Source organism: Leptidea sinapis, chromosome 5 (genome assembly GCF_905404315.1).
Source record: "Leptidea sinapis chromosome 5, ilLepSina1.1, whole genome shotgun sequence".
Classification (NCBI taxonomy): domain Eukaryota; kingdom Metazoa; phylum Arthropoda; class Insecta; order Lepidoptera; family Pieridae; genus Leptidea; species Leptidea sinapis.
Genome location: NC_066269.1, coordinates 8,635,711 through 8,663,162, shown reverse-complemented (window position 1 = coordinate 8,663,162; position 27,452 = coordinate 8,635,711). Strand labels below are relative to the sequence as shown.

The following is a 27,452-nucleotide window of genomic DNA, read 5'->3' as shown; positions in this document are numbered from 1 at the left end:
ATTTCACCGGTAGATAGCTAATAGATGGGCATAATATTTACTATAGTCTTATTCCAGAACTAAGTCTGTGTTATAAATAAACGCAGTGTAAAGTTACCTACTCCAAGTTTAAAATTTACTTCCTGTTAATTATTAATAACACAGAATAGGTGTATAATAACATTGTTCCGGAATAAGTCGTAGATTTTTTTAAGTTTTGTTATAAACGCCGCGATCTAAGAGTAAGATCACGAAATCTTATTATTTGTAAGTAAATCGTTTTTCTACTCATTGTTACTAAGAAAACTAATAGTGAGTAGTTATTTTTCAAGGAAAGAACCGATGTTTACATTTGTCTCTTATTACGTGCAATCCAACGACTTTTATGTTTTTTTAAACTGTGGTATGCTGTGAAGGTCAGCCCTGCACTCAGGTCGGTGATGCGAACCGTCTGGGGCTATGATATGGAATGCATCCATCCCTTGTCCAGCACTTGCTTATGCCGAATCTCTACCTTGCCTCCATAATCACGCCATGACGGCTCTTTGTTCAAAACTCTGATACAGTTATACCGCTGCCCTTAAATCCAGTTTTAGAGAAACAAACCTTATCCCGCAATGCCACATCCGCAAACTTTACCACTGTAGGACCAGGTTTCTTTTCGGATGGACGTCCTAAGCGATGTGATGACTTGATGAAAGCAACAGAGAATCTAGTCACACCAAGATGTTCCCTACAACATAACAAACCCGTGAAGTAACATCTACCGAGTTCTCTTCGCTGACTCCGTGCACTAGTAATTCAGAATTATTTAAAATCACCAGTGGGAGGCTCCTTTGCACAGGATGCCGACTAGATTATGGGTACCACAACGGCACCTTTTTTTTGCCGTGAAGCAGTATTGTGTAAGCATTATTTTGTCTCTCTCCGAAGGGTGCCGTAGCTAGTGAAATTACTGGGTAAATGAGGCATAACATCTTGTCTCAAGGTGACAAGCGCAATAACAGTGCTGTTCAGAATATTTGAGTTTTTCAAGAATCCTGAGTGGTATTGCATTGTAATGGACAAGGCTTATCAGTTCCCATCAAGTGAACAGCCTGCTCGTCTCGTCCTTTATTTTCATAAAAAAAAGTAGCATTTTGCGCCTTCTACGTATCTCCAGACGATCAATCTCTATGCCAAGGAACTCCACCTGTCTCTGCAAATTATTCATGGCAAAGAGCACAAAGGTTCTGAAGCTGTTAAACTCTGCAGCTTAGGATGTGGTTGTGCTTGTAGTGGGTGCATTATCGAGGCCCTCCTTGAAACTCACTCATCTTCTGTTGGAACATTTTAGCCAAAGCATTGAGCGAACCTTTACGTGCTTCCATGATGACTGGTGACGCGTAGTGACAGTGCAAAAGGGATATTTGTGAAGTGAACTTAAAAGTGATTCACTAGGAGAATACTGTCTGGTGTGTAGGTACTTTTAATAAAAAAAGTTGATCTATCATAAGACAATATTTCCCATAGTATATCTACTTCAATGAAACAGGAACTCCTCCAGTTTGACGTCCGAATGTAAAACATTTGCCTCGATTGTATACGGACCATCTGCAAATTAAAAGAAGTTATTAAAACAATAATTTATTATTTATAATATTTGATCTATTTATACAGATATCTGCTGTCAATAGTTTTATGCCTAGATAATTTATACGTCAAGATTGTGACAGCTGTAAAACCGTCGAAAAAAATTGTGGTTGACAGTCACCTCTATTTAAAGCAATGCAGGCACATTAAAGTAATAAACCTGGCCTGTCTAGCAACAAGTGTCTAGAGTGAAGTAACTTTGCCATTTTTTTCACAGTTTACTTTTTAATAATAATTATTATTAATATGATTTAATGGAACAGGAAGACACACGAGCGAACGGCTCCCCGAAAGTTAAGTGAGCACCACCGCCCACATTCTTCTCTAACACCAGAGGTATCACAAGCGCTGCCGGCCTTCCAGTAAGGTATACGTGGCTTTTCTTGAAGGTTCCCATGTCGTTTTTCTGTAGGTATAGGCTTTTACAATATAATAATAATGTGTGGTAAACTGCACTTCACAGCTTTCGAAGCAAACACGAAATTTTGCAATTAGTTGTGTTGAAAAAGCACACTGATTTAGTGTGCTTTTTAAGCATGAATTTTATGTCAGGGTTCAAGTAAAGTATAACAGAAGTTAACAATAGTTAATTTCTCAATATTATTGTAAATTTTAATTTTAGATTATGAATTGGTCTCCGCTGCGCTCCAACTAAATACCGCACTACCTAAGAACTTTTATTACGGCAACTATTAGATGCTTGACACTCAATGGCATCTTTCAAATTTGTAACACATACGCTTCGTGTTAATTTACATAGAAATTTAATAAAATAAAAAATACCTAAATATTAATAATATTAATAAAAGGTCATTAGGTGACCCGAACGCTCGCTTGTCCTCCTATGTAGCTTTACAACAATTAGGAAACCACGAAAGATCGGTCCTTATTGGTTATTAAGAAATTAAAAGCAGAATAATATAATAAAGTTAAATTATTTTGGGGCTTTATATAGTAGCATTCGTTGGAAGAAAACTACTGAAGAATAGAACATTACCAACGTTGAACCACTGATTCATTGGGTAGCCAGTTTCATTCCGAGAAGAAATTATTGCCTCTTTGAGAGCAAAAGCCACGCTCACCGCAAGACATATGCCTGGTTCCGCTATAGCTAGAAATAAATAATAATTACAAATGAGACATATTTTACTGAGAACTTCGATTTTGCATGGAACTTTCTTGTAAATATAGTAATAAACACTAAAATGAATCATTATAAACTGGTAAAAGGCATTTATTTTGTCAAAAGTGATTCCTTTAGAATTCTTTTTGATGTCATTTCTACTATTCTAGATACTACCACCGCTTCGGAAACAAGTGGCGCTCTGAGACAGAAGAAGCGGCACAAGAAACTCTCCCACCATTCTTTTTTTGCGCTCTTTTCAATAAAAATATACAATATTGTACTGTCATTGCTATTGCTATAAAATAATCATAATAAATAAATGATATTAATCTCAGGCTGTCTGATCATTTAGATATTCAGTTGTGGAGAAGTTGGATTTACGACAGAGCCATTTTTTAGTAAAACATTTAAATTTATTTATAGATAATGCCTGAAGAGTGGCTGGGTCTTTATTATAAAAGTGTATACATTTACTCTTAAAGCTATTATGTTTCTTATGAAGCCTACTAGAATTAGTGACAAGAAAGAAGTATTAGTAGTAGTAAAATTTAACTCTCCGAATGGGTATTCGATAGTACGTGCGCTCTCCGCGCCTCTGGGCCCCACGGGCCAAGTGTTTGGACACAAGTTTGGATGTAAGATTCACTGAGACCGACATAGTTAAATTAGCAATTATAGTGAAAAAATTTCAACTATTTATTCAAAAATATTTAAAAGTAATTAATTTTAATGGAAATGTTTGATTTTAGTTTAGGTTCAGTTATTTTACGTAATATAGTGCAGTCGATAATACTTCTTTCAACCCTCAGCTTATATAGCGTTATTATATTTTCAAGTTTAATTCATCATCATCAGCCGGAAGACGTCCACTGCTGGACAAAGGCCTCTCCCAAAGATCTCCACGACGATCGCTGCACTCATCCAACGTATTCTTCGATCTTTATTTCTGATTCGATCTCAATAATTTAATCGCTATAAATAGATACCACGAGCTCCCAGCGTTCCTTTGGAGTTATAGGTCCGCAACAATTTAACTCTGAAGTCTATAGGAATATCCTTGGCTATCGGGATATGGTAAGTCCAGGTGCGATCCGTCAATAGCTCTCCAGAATCTTTGTCATAAATCATATGTTCAGAAGTCCAGTATCCAAGGCCCATTACGAATGCCCCCTCAGACTGTAATTCAAATATTTTTATTCAAAATAGGATATAAAATCACTTATTGAAAGTCCAAAACTACCAACCATTCCAAAAGGTGTGCCTCAGACCTGAGAAGAACGGGCGCAACAAACTCAGCTGGTATTTTGTTATAAAAATATGGTTACAATATAAAATCGTGAAATAAAATTTATTATTTAATAGCCTGTGGGCTGTGGTAGAAATATATAAAATATTACATGAAAATCGATCCGGGTTCAGAAAGAAAAGAGGCAGTTCACCGCTTTTATATAAAGTGAAAAATATTCTAGCAGTTCTCTATATGGATAAAGTAATAATTTTAGTAATGCCGGATTATTCTAGTGCCTTTGATACTTGAAATTTAGCTTCGTTGCTCTCAAAATTGGCGTAATGAATACGTGTATTATAACATAATACAATACTTCTAAAAACATAAAATACCATAGCGTTGTAGCTACCTCAATTATAAAACTCAAAAAGATTAAATCACAGAAGTAGATGGTAGATATTCCAAGGGTTTATTTAAAGGGTTCCATATTAGGCCCTTTGTAATTATTTTGTAAAGTGCTGACAAAATATTGCAAAATATTAAGAATCAAACTTGCTAAAACAAAAGAATTGTTTTTCGACATTAACGCCAGCTTAAGCGCAGGTGAACGATACACACCAATTATAAAAATTGAAATCAAAATTGAAATAGCGCTTTCCGTATTTTAGCTTTTCCTAGATATCTCACTGCTGCATTTTGTAAAAGTTTTAGCTACCAAGTAACCAGGTGCTGGAATGATTTGCGAGCAGATCCAATAATAATAATATTGACACACTTTTACACAAATTATCTTGCCCCAAACTAGGCATAGCCAGAACTGTGGGTACAAGACAACGATATATTTAATAAGGATGACATGTGGCTATCCACCTCATGGGCAAATTATTCACAGATTGCCTTTGCCATTCGGCACAATGCCCGTTCTAGTCACGCAAGACTACAATTTGTTCGGAGAGTTCCTCATCATCTTGAGTTGACCGTCATCTACTGGTGGACGGTATACTATAGGTTATCCTAATGATGCAAAAAACATTAACCTAAACTTTGAATTTTATTTTTACGAAAAGATTAAACTTACTAAATATTAAGCAATCTTGTTACTTACTTGGCCAACATCTATTTCAGGATTTACAGATACACCAACATCCTGTACAAGATCAACTCTCCTAACATGTGATTCTCCTGTAAGTATGTCTAATTCAACTTCACATGTAGCTGCTCCTGCACACCTATAAGTCTTTTGGTCATTTGATGTAACGTGATAATTACTTTGCAGGTTTACTCCCTGCACATAAGCCTCTTGCACCAAACGTTCCCAAGTCGCATTATCCAAATTATTTCTAATAGGTGCTAAACGATCTAGAAGCATCTGGCAACATTTTATGGCACCGAAACACACCGCTTGAGTGGTTCTACTACCAGCGGTTGTATAGCTGTTTGGAAGCGAGGCAACATCGACAGATTTAACTTTGACTTTTGATATTGGTATTCCTAAAGTGAACGCAACTACTTGGATGACCTTTGTATTAATACCTTGGCCACATTCAACACCGCCTTGTTTGACAACAACTGTACCATCCCCATGGTATATAGAAATATATATTTGATAATCAATAAGATTTGCAGCTGGCCAGCTCATTATTGCTAGACGGAGGCCTCGCTTTTTCCATCTGTTGCTTGAATTAAAGTTTTCTACTTCAGTTTTTCTGTTGGAGTAGTCACTATCTTGAAGCAATATATCTACTGCATCTTTAACATCTTTATAATCTGAATTTAAATTATTAAGACGAACTTGTAAGGGATCCATATTAATTTCATAGGATATCCTTTCCATGATATGTTCAGTCATGGTAATAGTTTCAAGGCTACCTGTAAGTGATAACAGAATGTAGTACACATATTTTGAGTTTCAGTTTATGTGAAAAATACTATCCGAATACTGAGAAGGTACAGTACCTTCTAAGGAGTATATATAACTTCCTAAACTACAAGGTACCTGTAAACACAGGATTCTGTATGTAATTTGTAAAAAAGCAATGAAACTAAGATAAAACTTACCAGGGCTTCGTGCAAATACGTTTGAAGGGGTGTCAGTGGTGACTTTATAAATATTAAAACCCCAACGGCCATTGTCATAGCAGTTCCTCACACCGGCAACCTTAAGAAAAGCTACACTCTCGTTTTCAAACCAGCCCACATCTCCATACAAATCGTATTTCATATACTGGATTTCTCCTGACTTGCTTACAGCAACCTGTATTATAACATTAGAATTACTAACTTAACTTACCTATATAAAATGACGGATTGCGTGTTGCTATTTTAGTTTGTTTGTCTCCCGACTAGTCAAAGTTACAGATAGGTCAGTCATCAGTCATATTCAATCGGTGATTCAATATCAATTTGATTAGGCACACCAAAATTTTAAGAGTGTGAATCATCAGTCTAAATAGAGTGACCAACCATCGAGTGCGCTTTATATTTGTACTCGGTTGACACAAAAAAGAAAGCAGAAAACGACACTTTTATTTTGATCATCATAGAGCGACCGTCAATAGTTAGATTGGTAGATCATAAAAGACGCGTAGTAATTGGACTGAACTCTGACTGAACAACGACGAATTTGGAAGATGTAGGTAGATTTCAAAGAATGATGATCAAAGTAATCACAATAAATACTTTTAATAACCATCTAACGTTGCTCAAGCTTAAAATTTATTTCATCAAATAAAATACAATACAATACTAATGTAAAATTTAACGTAACATGGAGATTGAAATAAACGCAATCAATTTAAAAAAAAGTTATTCTTATACTAATAAATAGAAAAAGAAAGGATTATTATACCTTACCTCGTACTCAAGAGTATTTGGCAATCTTTTTCCGACAACCCGTAAATTGGAACGAATGCTCATAACAAATCTACATGGTCTGTTCAGGAGGTAGGTAACCAATGCACTCGCGGTAGCTACCAAGCCACTTCTACTAATTTTGCATCCATAAGCACCTCCACACCGAGGAATTTCAACATTAATCCTTAAAGTGATATTTATAATTAGGAAGCAGCAATAACTTCATACACAAATAAAATTTGAAAAACAAAATTTTATGAACGATGTGGGATTCGAACCCACGACCTCCGGCGTTTCGTGCCGGTGCTCTAACCAACTGAGCTAACCGTTCGAGTACCGCCTCTTTATAAAATTCTGTTTGCTTTGTTCAACTCTCAGGTTGTGGCTTCATCTACAGGATCTACTTTACAGTTGATAACCTTCTCAACCCCAATATTTGCATATTAGGAAATTGACTTGAGATGTCGCTCTTGTAAATCTAAACAATATGTTATGTTCTTTTTAAAGTGATAACCCTCACTTCTAGGATTAATACACAAATAAAATTTGAAAAACAAAATTTTATGAACGATGCGGGATTCATAACATAACATAATAACATTAAAATGAGAATGGACAGTAAATGCAAGTAAGACAAATGGGCAAAGGACATGACAGACTGGTGTTCAAGACATTACCAAAGAAGAAAGAGTCTGTTCTTTCTTATTTTGCGTTTTTTACCGTCTTAGATGAGAGGACAACATTCAAAAGTAAATGAAGTGGTTTGCCTGCACCGCATCATAATCGCTTCTACAGTATATATTTTTTGACATGAATACTTCTTTTTCTAATAGAGGGATACAGTCCAGAAAAGAAATTATAACAATAGGCCAGAGGCACTTTCGCATTATCACACAAATCACACACCTTTCGCATAGAGTATCTTTTGACTTAGAGATCCCAACCTCTAGGCTAGGATCTCATATCTCTATATATATAACTTTATCACACTCTCTAGAGGGAAATAATAAAAGATGTTTTATATTAAAAAAATATATAAAAATACTTTGACGGTCTATATATACTCCTCAAATAGCCAAATCAAAATTTAACGTGGTATTTTTCGGAAACGGCTACTCAAGAGCAATCTTATAATATCCATAAAATACTGAGTGATAGAGTGCACGGGTTCCATCAAGTACATGAAAGAGTAAGGGGTCAGTAGATACATTTGAGGCTTGGGAGATTTACAATAATCAGGCTTTAAAAATACCATCGGAAAGCACTTACTATTGCTTAGTAATAATACTATTAAATATCTTACAAGCGATATATGTAACTTTTTTTGAATTCTCTCATCATCCAAAGATTGGAAAATGTTGCGAATTGCGATCAACAAACAAATTTAAAGATTTGAAATGATTATGTCACTGATATAATAAATATTCTCAAAGAAAACATTATCTCTAAGACATTTTTTTTTTTGGAATAGGAGGACAAATGAGCGTACGGGTCACCTGGTGTTAAGTGATCACCGCCGCTCACATTCTCTTACAACACCAGAGGAATCACAAGATCGTTGCCGGCCTTTAAGGAAGGTGTACGTTATTGTGTGCGCTATATCAAATGATTATATGAAAAAAAAACCTCGTGTGAACTTCTTCCACTTATTTCAAGCGTAACTTTGTGGAAGTTTTTTATTATTTATATTTGCAGGCGTTCGTTTTTTACTTACATTTTCGACATATTCAAAATTATAAGAAACACAACTAACCTGCTCTGGTCAATATTCAATGATTCCGATACACCCAAGTGTACCATATCAGGAAACTGGGAGGCAGGAAACACATCAATGCCGTCAACGCTTGGACGGGTCACACAACTCTGAGTCTCCATACTAAAGTGATATTGCCAAGAAATATTCTCTGTATTCTTAATAACTCTATGAACATCAGTACCAGGTTCTTTTATAGCGGGAAAAGACGACACAACAGATACTCTACTAGGATCAAATACTCTGACATCTTCAATCTTTAGGAGAGGTTTTTTGCTATCGTTTTTATATGTAACTTTAACCATAAGGGAAGCTCTATTGGCTAAAGCTTCCGTTTCTGCAACTATTATGCCAATAGGCTCATCGAAAAAATTTATTTTTCCATCTGATAAAATTTTCTCATTTGTGTAGGTCGGAACTTTGGTGCTCACAAAAGAGTTTTTTCCTGGTATATCTTTAGCTGTTAGAAATGTCAGAACACCTGGAATTTTCTGAAAAACCTCAATAGCTTAAAATTCGTAAAGTGACTATTATAATTTATTTTTCCAATACGAAATACAAGATTAAGTTCTTTGTTTTGTAAGTAGTTTTAATTTTTATACTTATTCATACAATTTTCTAGTGAAGAAAATCGAGTAAGTTTATTCGAACCTACCATCACCGATGGCAGACAAATAAATTTGTAAGAATATTACCTTATGATACGTTTTAAGATGGCACATAGAAGAACTAAGTCTTGAAGCAAATTATTAACATATAAACAACTGTTTGTTCGACGGACAGATGGCCATTGGGGAAGTAAAGTCCTAGAATAGCGACCACGTGCGGGAAGACGCAGTATTGGTAGGCCCCCGACGATCTGGTCAAGATCGCCGGAATACGTTGTATGAGGGCAGTGAAGGACCGATCGTCGTGCAAATCTTGTGGGGTGGCCTTTGTCCAGCAGTGGGCGTCTTCCGGTTGATGATGATGGTGATGAAAGAACCGTGAATGATTTACAGCTGCATTATATCAGATGCAGCACTCAGTCATTCAAAGAGAGATTTCATTAGAAATAGATACCTATGTCTTCGAAACTAAATGTTCTAGGTATGGATGATTGGACCAATTTGTGTAATAAGTCCTGTCGAATCCGCTTTAACTATTTTTTTAGATTCACCTCCGTTTTCTCATACAGCAACTTAGTAATTTAATGCACATACAGTTAGTTCTACTTCTATTCAGTAAGTTTATTAGGTACATTTTACCAGTCATCTTACAAATATACTTACAAGAGCTGGAGATGGGTCTATGTGTTCAATTTCACCCGTACATATCTTTGCTGTGACAAATGCACAAAATACTTCCTTCGGTTGTGTTTGAAGATCATTCACATAATTCGCTTCACCGGCGCATTGAACCAACGCTTCTAACTTTGGCATAGGTTCGTTCATGGGCCAAAGTAAAGGATTTGTGTTATAAACTTCTGAGCCACTTGAAAGTGGTCTAGTTTTCCGCAGATCAATAGCACCTGACGTATAGCGGTGATTTAATAATCCTACAGGAATGATATTCAAAAGACCCTGAAAGCAAACGGATGTGATCAAAAGAAATTGCTTTTTTGGTCTATCTTAATGCAGAACCTTTCAACTTAATTTTCCGCTTCAAAGACAAGATACACTTGAAAATTTCCACGCGTATTACGGACCCATGATAATACAAATTTTTCGTATCTTAAATACGAACCAGACTTACGCGAACAGTAATAAATCGATACAAAAATAGTAATTTAATTTTGACGAAACTAAAATACACACTTTGATTGCAACTTAAAAAGCATAAAATAATTTTTAAATATTAAATTTAAAATAATCCCTCTCGAGAACTATTTTCTACTTCTTAGCTGACAGTTAAACACACATACTAAGATTTACGAATGATGCTAAGGCGAAATCGTGAATAAGGCGGGTAGTGGCGTCAACTCTGAAAGCGAAGATTTGGATCTCCATTAGTATTTCCAGAAATGAGGAAAAAACTTATAAAACTTGAACATCATAAGAATTTTAATTATAATTATTTTAGATACCTTGTAAAATAGCCCCAATGCAGCCTTCTTACGGTATTCTGGGCTCAACATCCCCTCTATTTCTTCAACAATTATTTCCTCGTTCAAAATTCTTAGTGCTCCTTGAAGTGTTTCGTTTGTAAATAAAATCTTTCCCGCTAAAAACATCTCAGTGTGCGATGCATGGAAGAAGTTTCCGGAAAGGCCTCCGTATACAATTCTTGCACTTTCTACCGCGCTGTTTTCGTCGAGTCGGTATAAGAATGCTGCATGAACTTGAGCAACTGCGTTCTGAGATCTTGGCATTACCTGGGATACAGTATTTATGTGAGAACAAGCAAAAAAATTGATACTAAGAATTTACTTTGATGTCAATTTAATAATCTGCCTTGAAAACAAATGGCGCTCTGAAAGAGAATGTACGGCGCAAGAAACTCTCTCAGTGCCTTTTTTCGCCCTATTAATAATAAAATATTTTATATTTATTTTATGATAATTTATTGGAATAGGCGTTATTTTGCGAAAATCCCTAATTATCCAAATGATATGAGTTTTCTTTAGTGTTCATACCGCCAATATTTGTCTTTAAACAATTCGACACGTGTTTCGCCTTAATAAGTTTTCTCTTTGAATTTTATGTAAGAATCTGAAATAATTGTAATTTGTAAATAAATATTATTAATTCAACAATTACTCACCTTAAAGGAGACAAATTTATATTTGTGCGAAAGCGGAGGAATCTTAATTTTTGTTATTATTTTTCCTGTCATATCAAGCGAAAGGAAGTCTACAGGACTTATTTCTTCTGTTTTGTTTTTGCTAACTGCAATTATTACAAGTATTATAATAGTGATGATGTTTACTTTGAAATATGGTAAAAAGTATCAAACTTAAATGAAATAATTTAAATATTATGAAAACGCATATAAATAATAGTGAATTCTAAATTAACCCTGACTATTAAAGTATAACAATGCACATTTATTCAAAATAACCAAATCTTATAACTTTGTTTACACATACTATGAGTACATTGAATTAAAACTATCATTACGAAATAGCTGCCAGCACTTGGATTTCCAGTAGCCTTATTGAGGTGCGAAGATAGTTCTTTGTACATTCTCCGCGCCTCTGGGCCCCACGGGCCAAATGTCTCGACACCAACGGCACACAGATGTATGACTCACTGTGACCAACATATTTGCGAGCAGCAGCCCCAACACCAACTGATTGGACATGAGAAGGAGCCAGAGTGTCAACGTAAGTCGCGGCACACACCAGCGCCCTTCCTCATGCCCAAGCCACTAGCGTCATTCCAACAGGACGCTTACCATTGCGGTGGGTATTTAATGTAATACCATTTGGCTCTAAAACAGCTGGTATATCAATATAGCTTGACTTGTGATGTAAATGTAAATGCAAATGTAAGCCCTCATGATGAAATATTGTACACAAGTTGTAAAAAGTAAAAAATGGATTAACGGTATTAGGTTATTTTAGTTATCCCGAAATTTTTAGGAGGATTTAACACGGGCAGAAGCTAATTATACTAAATCTTCCATGACAATGAAATCAATTCTTTCTTCTTTTTTGTGTTCTTTTTATATTTCATTGTTATAGTAAAATTTAATGGCTGATATAAAAATGAAAATTCGTTTGAATTATTAACACCATATTATTAAATGGTACAGTCGAGTTTATTAAAGAAGTAACTTTGAAAAACTTTATAATTATTAGTTGATCGACGAGAACTGTCAGTTAATTACCAATAGTGACGATTGCTCCAATACATTCAAGCAACAGGAACACATCCGACGCAAATCTGGGGTCCTTGTGCTTTAACATTAAATTCCCTCCAATCGATCCAATCTTAAAAAATAAAAATAATGTACGTATTATTTATGCATGCGAAATTTCCTCAGGAAGTTATGTGGTTACACCTGGGTTCTTCTATGTGCGAAGACGACCATAAGACGACGACTTAAGACCATAAGACCATAAGAGGAGGCAAACAGGCAAAAAGCTTACGAGATGGGAAGTGGTGAAGTAGCCGCCCATGGACATTCGCAAAACCAGGGGTCAAGATATGCTGTCCGGCCTTAAGTTGGGAGAATTATAATCTTGACGGTCTCTTAAGTCGTATCGGTTCGGGGAAACTGCAGCCGATAATTGGTAGTACGTGGAAGGGAGCTCCTTGAAAACCGGACCGCAGACTTTGTACTTATTATATTTGTATATATTTATTACTAATAATCATACATCATCTTCAAATGAATACAAAAAGCTTTTTTATAGGAAGCTGGCCACCGAGCACAATAACCTGATGTTAAGTGATCACCGCCACCCTTAGTCTTTTGCATAACCAGCGGAATTCCAGGAGCGTTGTCGGTCGTCTAATTGACTGTAGGTAAGCGGTTTTTGGAGAATAGCCTAGTCGTATTGGCAATATCACACAATGAAGATTATTTCTCAATAGCCACACTGTATGGATTAAATTTTAGTTTGTGGCTTGTAGTCGGATGATGAAATACATTGGCAAGAATCACAATAGCTCTTAGAAGCTCCTTGAAGTTTTATCAATCTTATAATATATATTATTATTTATATATATAAACACAGTCTCCTGATGTTTGTTTCCAGTGAACTCCTAAACTAATGAACGAATTTTAAGGGGGATTACTTCATGGAGTGCAGTTAAGTCCAAATTGAGAAATAGAACAGTTTTTATTTCGATTTGGCACCCATATTTTTTTTTCCATTATTTGTTTGAAATAGACATATTTTCTATGAGAGAATTTATTGACGCACGGTTTGTCAGTTCTGCTGTGAAACAATTTCATTATAACAACAGGGAGCATATTTTACAAAATAATTCTTGATGCTATGAAATATTGTTGACAGATTGATAAAAAATAGTTTTTTATTTATTTTGTACAGAACAACGTCTGTCAGATCAGCTAGTATTTTATATATTTTACGATATAATATTTGTTTAAAAACCAGTTGCTGTGTTCCTAAATACATAATATAGGAAAACAACAGATATAATATGTTCTTTCTTACATTTCTCACGGGGATATGAGCTACTAAGTCTAAGTGCTCGTATAGCTTCAGCAAATAACTAAAGTCCTCGTTGCGATATGCTGTCGATTTCAGAATCTCCATAAAGTCTGTCAGAGGAGTACCAGCGCCCACCACTAAGTTCTGGTCTAAATAATGAAACTTTAGTTCTTCTATAGCACTGATATCAATCAATACTCGTGGAAATTCTAGAATTGGAATAGCGCCTGGAAAAAATATCAGAAAAATATTTTTTTCTCTGTCTTCGAAGTTAAATGAACTTTATTCAATTAGGCTTAAACTATGCGCTTTGAAATCTTCACTGTATATATTTCTATTAAATAACTGAATCTACCATATGTTGAGAAAAAGTAGAGCTCCTGAGAAGAACATATAAGAAACTCAACGGCCAATTTTTCGATCAATAGAGTATTTCACAATGGCTGTTATATACAAAAAAAATAGTATTTAATGTACTCCATTCAAAATATGAATTCAGTTCAAAGTTAAAAGCGTTTTCAGTATCAAATATTTTATTAAAGTAATAAAGAATAAATTGTATATATATAGATTATCATATAAGTACTGCACGCATTAACCTTTAGAACTTGAATTCTTGGAAAGATCCATCGTGAACATGACGGTCGTGATTATTGTCATAATTAGTAATCACATCCATCAAAAACAATGATTTATTCACTAACTATATCAGGTTTCGTCTGACCTTTCAGCAATACCTACTTAAACATTAAATACATTCTATGCAGCTTTACATAACAAATTAATTAAAAAAAATTGTCAAACCTCTCAGCTTACTTGTTGACTAAGTTCATCATTATTCATCATCATCGTAACAGCTGAAAGTCGTCCACTGTTGGACAAAAGCCTCCCCCAAAGATTACCACGATGATAAGTCCTGCGTTGCCCTTATCCAACCTACTCCGGCGATCTTAACCAAATCGTCGGTCCATCTTGTGGGAGGCCTACGTGGTCGCCATTCGAAGGCTTTACTGCCTCAATCGGCATCTGTCCGGTCGAGCAATGTGCCCTGCCCACTGCCACTTCAGTTTCGCAACCATCTGAACTTCTCCTACGGATCTCTTCATTTCTAATTCGATCTCGCAGGGAATCTCCGAGCATAGCCCTCTCCATTGCCCTCTGAGCGACAATGAGCTTCCTCATAAGGCCCATAGTTTGCGACCACGTCTGCGTTCCGTAAGTAAGTTAAAAAGAAGTAAATTTAAAAACCTCAAAAGATTTGTTGAGTGTAGTTGAAACTACACAATAGATTTTTAATTAATAAAGTGAAGTTACTTAGAAGTGAAGAAATTTAATTCAACAACAAAGCATAGTTCACAAACACGACGAACGAAGCAAAAATTCCTTCACTCGTAATGTTTTAGGGAGTTGAGAGAGTCGCTAGTCATTTGAGCGAACAGGACAATATCTGCTATGAAGAAGCAATGAAAATTAAATAGTTGTAATAAACCTAATATACCTACCTCTGCCAGTATTTCCGTTAACCAACATATATGACTCGGTTCCTTCGATATCTAACAATTTAAAAATTTGACTTATTTCGTACGCTCTGTACCACACTTTATTATCCTTTAGAATGATAGATTTTACTTTATTATCCTCGATGACACACCAATCGTTACATGCTCTATTACATTCTATTTTGCATTTTCCCAGATCTTCGATGTCTATTGTTTTATTTCTTTTAGGAGCGTCTTTGGCGAAAGTATTGAATGCATCCAGAATAGGCCTGTAGCCGGTGCATCTACATAAGTTGCTGCCAAATGAGTTTTCTATTTCTTCCATTGTCATATTGTCGTTACTCTTCAATAAACTGTAATGTAAGAAGATTGGCGTTTGTTTCGATATTTATTGTGCAAAAAACACATTATATGTAGTTAGATTAAGGATTGGTTCCCGCTTACAATAACTGTTTGATGAAGGCAACTATTAGATTCTTGTGTGCGTTGCATCTTGACACTCAATGGCATCTTTCACATTTTGTAACATAAGCTTCGTGTTATTTTACATTGAAATTAATAAAATACAAATAATTACTGATGATATGTGATTCCAGTGTCTTGTATCCAGTATTTATTATTTTCACAAAGTTTTACTACGCAACCCGGCATTTCAGTTTCAACTATTAGCAAAGTATAACAGAACATGTGGCACGTCAATGTCACACATTGTTTGAGACTGGCTCGAGTACGCCCACTTGGGTGTAGTATTAGCTGCCGCGACTTTGCGACTGTGGTATCTAGTTGTAGGGCAGCGGAGACCAATCCTTAATCTAAGACATTATGTTATGTTTGGTTAATAATAAGACGTTTTAACTACAAATCCAAAATTTCGACGAAAACTCACTTACATTAAATAGATCTAGTTTAGTATTTTTAAGTAGAGTACGACCTTGTTATCTGATTGTATGCAATAAATGTAGGGATAGTTTTTTTTCTGCTTTATAGAGTCCGCGCATGACGTCACGAGCAGCAGGTAATATAACAGGTTTAACGCGGTATCGGTCCGAGAAATACCTATATCGGGCTCTACAGTTTTAAAGTAATCAAAAAGGAAAAAAATATATGACACTTTTGAGCTTTTTATGGAATGAAATTATAATTTCAATACATAATTCGTAATACTTAACTCGATAAAAAAAATACACCTTTTTTAAATAAATATTTAATTTTAGTCTTACTTCTTACATTATTTATTTTTCGGTACATTTACTAAGGTATTATAAATCGACCTAGTGAATTTAGAGACAGAGACTATTTCTGCCATGAAGCAGTATGTGTAAGCGTTATTGTGGTTTGGTCTGAAGGGCGCCGTAGCTAGTGAAATTACTGGGCAAATGAGGTTTAACATCTTATGTCTCAAGGTGACGAGCGCAAATGAAGGCCGCTCAGAATTCTTGGGGCTTTCTAGAATTCTGAGCGGCACTGCATTGTAATGGGCAGTCTCGGCTCTCGTCCCGTATTTTCATTTAAAAAAAGAAAGTATGACTATTCCGTCAAGAGTGAACGATTATAAAGTACCTAGATCTGATGAAAATGGGCCCTCATTTGGTCACTAAAGCGTCTTATAAGAATAAATTACATAATTTAAAGAAAAGATCACATCACCGCATAAGAATAAACTTACATATTAGATGCGCGGAGAATGTACAAAGTACTATCTTCTCGCCTCTACTGACAATCCAAACGCTGGCATCTATTTGGATCAACGGATCAGCCTAGCTATCCAACGACGAACTGCTGCCAGTATTCTTGGTACGCTTTCCCGTAATGATAGTTTAAGATTAATGTAATTACAATATTGTAAATAATAAGATTTGTTTTGTTTGAACAAATTTATAAACTTACATAATATATACCTACTCTTGCCATAAACATTTTACAAGGAATAGGTTTTTTTCTATAGCATAAAATGTTTACTACAGTAATGTCTGTTATATCATACACTAAGCAATTTCTGTCAAAATTCGCTTATCTCCTAAAAAGATCTTCCTATGACTTATAATAAACTTGCGGATTATATTTACCTGTACATGCTCATCACCCAGCCTGGAGTACAATATCCGCACTGGGTGCCATTATGCTCAGCGAGTCTGCGCTGAATGGGATGATAAACCTTTCGGTCGCCGATACCTTCAACTGTGGTGATTTCCCAACCTTGACATGACAGTATCAGAACTAAACACTGCAATGATTTAAAAAAAAACATATTAGCAAGTTGCCAAATATTCAAATTATTATAAAAACTTTAAAATTTTTAACCACCATAATTTTAATTTCACAATTAATAAAACTGAAAACAAAATTTTATGAACGATACGGGACTCGAAACCGTGACCTCTCGCGTTCCGTGCGATTGCTCTTACAAACTGAGCCAACCGTTCGAGTGACGCATCGTCATAAAATCTTGCATGTTTTGTCAACTCTCAGGTTGTAGCTTCATCTACAGGATCTACTTTACAGTTGATAGCCTGCTCAACCAAAATATTTGCATATTAGGAAATTGACTTGAGATGTCACTCTTACAAATCTAAACATTTGTTATTTTTTTTCGTTCTTAAAATCTTTGTTTTCAGTTTTATTTGTGTAATTAATCCCGGAAGTGAGGGTTTTTACTTTAAAAATATAAAAAATTGTTTATAATTTCGATTGGCATGAAATATAGCGTTACTTATCAAATGTTTATAATACATATACATTTAAATGCTTATACAATACTAATTTCATTATTATGAGAAGTTAATAAGTAAATTCAGATTTCAGTGAAATGTGTGGTAAGTCAGTGGCAAAAAGGTAATAAAGATATCTTACAGAATTAACAGAGAACGTTCTCACGGTACCGTTACTGTCCGGTGCCGTCACTGATACTATACACACACCACAGCCTCCCTCGTTACACATATACTTGGTGCCGCGTAGGTTAAGGTGCTTCCGTATAAAGTCATTTAGTGTGTAGTCTGAATCCACCTCACAACCAACTAAAACATTTCAAAACAAACACGTAAAACAATAACGCAACGGACTTTAAACTAAGCATAATCTTTTTATAAACAGCTGAAATTAAACTCAGCTTTTTTCGGTAAGTATACTTCTTTAGGGGCGTTATGAAAAAATTATGAGAGTGAAATTTTAAGATGCGCGCGCATCACTGTAACACAAAAGCAACAGGATGATGTTGGTTCCTAAAATTTTCTGACGGTTGTGACATTCGTTTTTTTTTTTGTTTCTTCGTCCATTATTAGGACAGGCAAAGAGTTAAAGCCCGTACAGCCGTATTCGTTATTAAATAATTAATTGTCAAAGCCATCTTTGCAAGATTTTCACAATATTGTTCTTTCTACATACGTTGTGGTAACCATAATCTAGCTGGCATACTGTGCAAGGGCTTCTTTCACTGGTAGGCTTAGCTTAACTAAGATAGTCCAATGCAAAAGTCAAGTTTGCGTTTTATCACTCTCAGCTAAGTTTTACTCTCACTCAGTAAAGTCTTAGCAAAGTCTAAGTACGCTTTATAGATCTCAGCCTAAACGTTAACTAAATATAAGTAAATCTTGACATATATAAATCCAGTGTCCTGATGTTTGTTTCCAGTGGACTCCTAAACTAATGAACGGATTTAATCGGGATTACTTCATTGAGTACAGTTTAGCTTATTTGAGAGATAGGATAGTTTTTATTTAGATTTGGGACCCATAATTATTTTTATTTCCAATATTTGTTTTGTATGTAGATATTTTCTATGACATAATTTATTGACGCACGGTTTTGACAGATCTGCTGTGAAATAATTTCATTATAACACCAGGGAGCATATTTTACGAAATAATCCTTGATGTTATGAAATACTAGCTGACCCGGCAAACGTTGTTTTGCCATATAAAGTATAATTCACGCGGTAGTTTTATAAATAATAGCCTATGTGTTATGCTGGTGTGTAAGCTATATTATTGTAAAGTTTAATCAAAATCCATTCAGTAGTTTTGGCGTTAAAGAAATTCAAACATATATCCAGACATACAAACTTTCACATTAATTATAATATTAATAGGATTAGTGACAAGTATATGAAAAACAGTATTTTATTTATTATGTACAGAACAACGTCTGTCGGGTCAGCTTATTATAAAATAATTATATTCGAAATACAATACTTGCATGAAATAATTATAACCACATATTAGCATTGTGTTAATTTATTAATTATCCACACCATTTTTTAATGTTAATGAGTTTCAATATCACTTTCAATGTTCGTGCTATAGATATCTTCATAAATTCTCTTATAGACAGCGCACGAACGTAAGTTTTATATATTATAAATCTTCTCTCACTGTTTCTGCACTTTCAACTCTTTTTGTTTTTTGTAATAAATATTCGTTTTACCTCACATTGACACCAATCTTGCGATTTTTTTTTTAAATTAATTGTGTAGAAGTGTCAGAAAGGTTCATGATAGAAGAGTAGAACCAATGAGCGTACGGGTAACCGGGAAGGCGGGAGCAATCACAATCATATCAATTTGACCAGTGGGAAGCTCTTTTGCACAAGATGCCGGCTAGATTATGGAAACCACAACGGCGCCTATTTCTGCCGTGAATCAGTAATGTGTAAGCCTTATTGTGTTTCGGTCTGAAGGGCGCTGTAGCTAGTGAAATTACTGGGCAAGTGAGATTTAACATCTTATGTCTCAAGGTGACGAACGCAGTTGTAGTGGCGTTCAGAATTTTTGGGTTTTTCAAGAATCCTGAGCGGCACTGCATTGTAATGAGCAGGGCGTATCAATGACCATCAGCTGAACGTCCTGATCGTCTGGTAAAAATCACGATGATGAAGTGTCAGAAAGGTTCATGAGAGATAGCTTGTCTGTTTCTTCAATTACCAACGCTGAATGGATTATTAAGGGATCGTGGGGTGACAAGGGACAACAAAACAGATTTAATTCAAACGGTATTTATAAGAATTTAAGGTTTTTCCAAACTCACAATTTATGTCTTAACAATTTTGGAAATAATTTGATCTATGCGCTAGCAACACTAAGTATCTACGCCACAAAAAATAAATAAATAAAATTATCAAACTAGCGCCAAAAAGTACCGGTTTATTAGAAAGACAGAAAGGAAGAAAGAAAGAAAGAAAGGAAGAAAGAAATAAAGAAACATATTTATTTGCAACATACACAATATTTACATAGTAAAATTTTTTTAACAAAAAAACAACCGGCTTCAAAAACACTATTCCAAAACAATAGCTATAATGTGCACTAAAATGTATAAAAATAATTGCGTATTTTTATACAATCTAATTCTAGTTACGATTATTGTTATTTTTGGAATCGGTGTCCTTCCGCCGCGACCCGCTCTCACCTCTCGCCTCCTCACGACTCAAGCACATCTCACCTATAACTATGTATGTAGTAACAAACCTATCTTGGATGACACCGACTCCAAAAATTACAATAATCGTAACTAGAATTAGAATAATTAATTAGATTGTATAAAAATTCGCAAATATTTTTATACTTTTTAGTGCACATTATATCTATTGTCTTGGAATAGTGTTTTTGAATTCGGTTGTTTTTTTTGTTAAAATTTTTGTTTATTTTATGATTTTAAATACACTTACTAACAATTTGTCTAAATATGTGTAGATATACTAAATCTTTCATTGCAGCAATGAACGTAAGCGCTTTGCAATTTGATAACAGACAGTTAGAAATTCTGCCACAGATGCACCCTAACTGTAAGTCGTTGAGGTGTCCCATTGATCATCATATTCGACTACGACAATTACTTGACTATAACTATGTTATGGTAGATGACTTAAATATCCGAAAAGCATAAAAAAGATTCGGCCGAGTATCGTTAATTTGCTCCTAAGAATTGAAGAGTTCCGTTACTTTGTCATGGATTTCGTAATCAGAACCCAACCAAACTCTCACCAAACTATCTATCAAGTATACCCTTTCCAATAAAAAAGAATCATCGAAATCGGTTGGCGCGATATTGAGTTATTCGTTAATTTATCATCCACTTTGCTAGGTTCACCCAGTCGAAGTTTTGAGGTAACAAACATAAAAAATAAATATACCGACGAATTGAGAACATCCTCCTTTTTTGAAGTCGGTTAAAAATAGAACATTATTTGTTCTAGTTCATGTTTTGTATATATAGCATAATGCTGATCGCTATTGCTATCGCAACTAGCGCTGATCTTCCAGTGGTACCAATATTATGTGTTCAAACTTTGATTTTATAGCAAAAGTACTGTTACTTTGAGTAAGTACAGTTGTAGGATAAAGTTTAATGATGTTTGCCGATTGACTTATTATGTAAAACATTTTAAAAATCAACTGAAAATAATGTATTTTTGAGGCGAGTGGGGCTGTTTGAAGGAATAAAATTCAGAAAGTAACAAAACTAGCAGAATTCCCTACTCTCCCCTCTAGTGTTCCTTATAACGCCGATGACGGGATGAGTAGGGATCGCGTTTATTGGTTATAGTATCAACACAAATATAACTATATAAACTATGAATTTCAAACAATTAAAACATAATCTGCAGTAACAAAATATATTAAAATATAATCGAATAAGAATAAAATAGTTATAAATAGTTAAATATTTTAATCGTCCCTACTCACCCCATTTTACCCATAACCTATATAATACAAATACGAAATATTTTATCCTAGCAGCATGTCGGTATCAGGAAGAAATTATGAAAAGGAACCTTTAATTACAAAACTTTATATTCTAATTTAAAAATGTTCACGTTTTCACACCATTTATACGGTTATCTAAAAATAAATAAACTCACCCGAATAATTTTCTCCATTAACTATAAAACTGATTCTATCCATGATTGAAGCAATTTTGACAATGCAGATTTCTATCGTTGAATCGTCTATGCAACACTACAACGCGTACGCAAAACTAAAGCTAGGTGTACAATACCAGTCGTTGCAACAGACAATAGGTTAGTATTTTACATATTATGAATTAATAAAAAAGTAAGTAATATAATTAATAAATTAATTATTATAGTTAATATGAAATTAGTTATAAAAATTAGTATTCTTACAAAAAAGAAAATAGCAAAAATTTTACTAAATGTTCACGATCATAAAACAGTTATAATAAATAATAATTATAACATAACCAAAATAATATACTCAGGCCTATCTAGAGTTCGAGAAACAATGACGCGCTATATACATATAATATAATATATTGACACACAAATTGTAAGAGTTTACACAAATTATCTCAATACATAGGCTGCACTAAAAGTATCGGGAATGGAATATTTCCACTGTTCCTGTCATATTAAAATCTTTTTAATTGAAAACTCCTTGCTTTTAAAAATCGAATACCATTTATTTATTTAAAAAAAGATTCTCGGTCTTGTCACAAGGTCGTGTCAAACTTGTTTAGTCGTTGGGAAAATGGAATTGACTCGAGAAAATTCTAGAGCGATGATTTATTATGACTTTCGAAGTGGTTTAACACAAAAACAGTGTGATGACCGGATGATTTCTGCATTTGGTGATGAAGTCCCATCCAAAACCACAATTTATCGCTGGTTTGCTGAATTTCAACGTGGACGTGTCAAGCTCAGTGATGATCCCCGTCAAGGTCGTCCAAAAACTGCAGTCACCAAAGGAAACGTTGATGCTGAGCGTAAGCTGATTGAGGAAGATCGACATGTGACCTACCGCGAAATTCAGGCAACTGTAGACATTGGCATGAGTCAAATACAAATAATCTTGCATGAACAATTAGGTGTAAAAAAGTAGTTTTCCCGATGGATACCGCATTTGCTCTATCTTCATAGATAGCATAGCAGAAAGCGGCTCGCGTTACTTGGTGCGTCAGAACTCTCGAAAGATTCCACGGAAGATCCTCAAATGCTGTATACAACATCGTATTAGGTGACGAATCCTGGATATACGCGTACGAACCCGAAATAAAAAACCAGTCACGAGTTTGGGTGTTTGAAAATGAGTTAAAGCCAACAAAAATTATGGTTCACGGAGTGTTGCAAAAAAAATGGTGGCCACGTTTGCCTCCAAAACCGGCCATGTTGCGACGTTTCCTCTTGAGGGACAAAGAACGGTTAATGCAGAATGGTATGCTAGCATTTGTTTACCACAGGTCGTTTATGAACTCTGTTAAGAGTACTGCAACCGCCGCATCACGACAATGCGAGTTCTCACACCGCGCATAGAACAAAAGAGTTTTTAGAGCAAGAAAACATAGAATTATTAGACCATCCACCGTACAGCCCCGACCTAAGCCCTAATGATTTCTATACTTTCCCTAAAATAAAGAATAAATTGCGTGGTCAGAGATTTTCATCACCTGAAGAAGCTGTGGACGCCTACAAAACGGCCATTTTGGAGACCCCAACTTCCGAATGGAATGGTTGCTTCAATGATTGGTTCCATCGTATGGAAATATGTGTCAAAATTTCGCCGAGAATACTTCAAAAAGCAATCAATACATTTTTAAATAGTAATGTTGTGTCACTTCCTTGATTCCCGAAATTTTCAGTGCCGCCCTCGTACAACGATATATTTAATACAATATACTTACTTAAACCACGGACTAGTAAAAAAAGGACTCGCGCCGTGATATTAGCAAGAGAAGCACCTTTATGCTAGTGTGTGTGCGGTTACGGGGGATACTAGTTATACAATTTTTTCTCTTTTAGATAATCATATATCCACAAATACTTTTATATTATTGTTTTTACACTTTTTCACAACGCACAACGGCATTTTTAAAACATTTTATTGCGACGCAAACTGATCTGTCACAGACGATGGCAAATCTCATAATGGCGACCGATCGGCTTGTATTAGTGTAAGTGTGTGCGTTTACCGGCTTGTTTTGGTGCCTCACTGTTATGTAAGGTGACACGGAGTTCTTATTTTTTTACTCGTCCGTGACTTAAACATATGTACATAAATACAAATAAACATCCATGACTCGGACACAATCATTCATATTCATCATATAAATGTTTGCACCTACCGGGATTCGAACCCTGGACCTCTAGCTGAGTAGGCAGTGTCACTAACCACTGGACTATGGGTTGTCACTGTTCGCAATCTGATAGTGGAATGGAAAGAGTGTGTACAATGTAAGCACAATTTTCTCCTTACTCGTTCGTCAACTGTCACTGTCCGAATCGGGTTCTAAATTCAATATACTATGTCTGAGTTGAACATTTTTTTTTACATTGATCCTTATTGACCAATATTTTTTAAACAACTGGAGTAAATGCCGCAATGTATAGATTTGGCAGTCGGAGGTAATTATGGTGTAATTTGTGGCATGTTCCATAATTCGGCTTTGTTTTCAACGACGTGATTGGTCTATATATATAGAACGTTGTTGCCTAGAAGTGTTATTTATTCCATATTCAAAGGACCGCTAGCGGCTAACGTGTTCTGTTTTTCAAACATACTATTCTTTAAATCGTCTTCCCTTAAATGGAATAGGCAAAGGCAGAAGCATGCAGCCATCGAACATACTAATTAAAAACAATTTTCATTTATAAACAGGGAGCCACTCGTTAATTTGTGTCTCTTTTATGGCCACAAAAAAAACTTCAAAGAAACGTAATTTTGGTATTTCATTGTATCGCTTGCTGCAGTCATTACCCCCTTATAACATCAAAGTATTAGAAGATCTGTGGTACTAGTTTTTTTTTATATAAGAGGGGTCAAACGGGCAGGAGGCTCACTGGATGGGCAGATGTGAGGCAACCGCCCATGGACATCCCCAACATGGTATCAAGAAATGCGTTGCCGGCCTTTAAGGTGGCAACATACAGTAACAAGCTACGTCTTACACTCGCGATTTGTATGACACTTTGTGTTAGTGTGCCTGAATTATTCAAAATGGAGCTAAGTTCTAAAGTCTTTTTTTTCGACCTTTTCACAGCTGTTATAGTCTATCTTGACGTATAATGATCTAAGTAATAGACATTCGAGGCAGTATGAGAATAAACCTCAACACCTCATTCCACCTGGTGGTCTTTTTGCTTTTCAATTTGACGGGTTTTGCATCAGGACATGAGTTTTCATCTATATAAAGTTCAATTAACTCATATAGAGCTATAATTAACTTAACTTATTTCAACCCGATCATGCCTTATTTCATTCCCATACAGGTCGAAATTTTAAAAACGTTAGTCTAACCGCCTTCATAATAAAACGCTTATCGAACGTATAAACCTATTTTAGTTTAAACGTGTTTTAATCCTATATAAAGTTCGATAACGTTCCATATTCATAATCGATTGTTAAACCTCCGATAACATAAACGTCTCTACAGTACGCAATGTTGCCATTTCGTACAAAAGCACGATTTTACCTGATTTATTGTGTAACTGTCTATGGAAACAGAAATCTTGTCAATGATGTCAGAAGGCTTGTCAGTTATCAAAAGTCGATGTCAAAATAAGTTCAAACATCAAAAATCTAGTTTTAAGTAGCGGGCCTACTGTGCTGTAGGTGAACGTAGTGTTTAAATTCTCTTTGGCTGTAGGTTGGTAATGATAACTATTATCAGCCACGAACTGACTCACATCGAAAAACGAGACAGCTGATCGATGTCGGCCATGTTTTTTGCTATCGAGGGCTTAAAGAAGGGTCCTAGGCCTAGCTACTCAAAAAGTCACATCCAGGGGCGTGCATTCCATATATGCCAATAGGCCTACATACCATATTTAGATTCTAAATAATATACCTACACTAGATTCCAAGTTATATCAGATAAATTTAGTTCTTTTATTCTATAATCGAACTTCTATTGAACACCCAACCAGTAAGTTTTTCGCTACGTGATATACTAAATACGTTCCGATAAGATAGTAGGCAGTTCCGATAATGCCTACTGAAGGCTAGTAGAATACGTTCAATTTCTTTATCAAAATTTATTTGTTAACGTTATACGACCACAGCAAAAAATATACAATGACTATGTAAAAAGTTCATAAAATATGACCATCGCAATTTGACTTCTTTGACACTTCTCGGGTAGGCAAGCTTATGACAGAACTGACAACTGTAGCTGTCACGTATTAAACAAACGAAAGAAATTATATCTACATTATGATTTATGAGTAATTATTATGACGTATCTCGTTCGTTTATTGTCTGAGTTTCAACCTTATTGCGCTCCCATAGGAGTTTTGACATTGCACATGACGTAATTCATGATTGTGAGATGTGAGATATAAAATATGACATTTCCGGAAATAAAAATATATTGTTTAGTAATCAACAATAACAGCGCCATTTTTTAGTTGTTGTGTTTTCTTGTACTTTATATCATGGGTGTGAATTATTATTAAGCTAATTACGTTAGTTATTTGTTTTGCGTTGATTTGTTTATTGTTAATTATATTAATTAGTGAAAAGGGAAAAAAAAGAAGTTGCTGTGTGATTTGTGTTTAAAATTGGTAACAAGAAAGGAATATAAATATAATGGAGAAATTCCAGTGTCGCGATTGTGGCGAAAATACGGTGACTTGAATAATTTGACAATTTGACAATTTTCTTGCTAAAAACACGATCAATCTGACAGAACGGCAGAAAAATGTTGGCAAGTGAACTTATATTTATCCTTATAACAGAAACTAAATTTTTAAATATTAATCGCAACTACGACTAGTTAGGCTAACAGTGCCTACCGCTCTGGAAAACCAATGCACGCCCCTGGTCACATCTGATTTATCGAAGAAATACTGAGCGTATTAGCTCTAATATACGATTATGAATACCATTTTTTAAACAGCTTTGAGTTTAAATGTATACACTAAACTAATAATTGAAAAGAATTATAAAGGAATCAATTTTGAGAAAATAAATGCCTTTTATCTGCTGAAAGCCTTATGTCATGTCATCCCTTATTGTCATATAGAAAACTATAATAAAACCATTAATTCTGCTGCTGCACTTGTAAACTACTGCTTTGTTGATTACATTATGAACAGACAATCATGCACTACTTGATTACTTAATTAAATGTTACACGCACTTCATCAGTAATTCGACGTGCAACTTAAATATAGAATAGACCTATAAATATGACCGTGTTTAGATAGACTGTAATATAACTTTCTTTTACGCAAAGCGTCTCATTAAAAATTGGTAATAATTAACTTTATTTACCTTTTCGTTTCCTTTGCAGTTCATCCTTCTCAGTCGAGAAAGTAATACTTTTCAT

The 27,452-nt window shown here is 35.0% G+C and overlaps 1 protein-coding gene and 1 non-coding gene across 2 annotated transcripts; both read right to left on the bottom strand.

The window, feature by feature from the left end:
• Window positions 1–464: 464 nt before the first annotated feature.
• LOC126964729 (xanthine dehydrogenase/oxidase-like) lies at window positions 465–27,452 on the bottom strand. Its single transcript, XM_050808005.1, has 18 exons — window positions 27,398–27,452; window positions 18,025–18,191; window positions 17,241–17,398; window positions 15,178–15,527; window positions 13,874–13,902; window positions 13,679–13,744; window positions 12,382–12,484; window positions 11,314–11,438; window positions 10,637–10,924; window positions 9,843–10,133; window positions 8,572–9,062; window positions 6,819–7,002; window positions 6,024–6,219; window positions 5,071–5,834; window positions 3,724–3,913; window positions 2,609–2,722; window positions 1,334–1,572; window positions 465–712 (listed from the first exon to the last, which is right to left on the bottom strand). Exons 1-17 carry the CDS (start codon window positions 27,450–27,452, stop codon window positions 1,502–1,504), a joined length of 3,642 nt encoding a protein of 1,213 aa, XP_050663962.1. The 3' UTR covers window positions 465–712; window positions 1,334–1,501.
• Window positions 7,076–7,149, bottom strand: Trnaf-gaa (transfer RNA phenylalanine (anticodon GAA)). The gene has a single exon. It is a non-coding gene; the product is annotated as a tRNA-Phe (tRNA).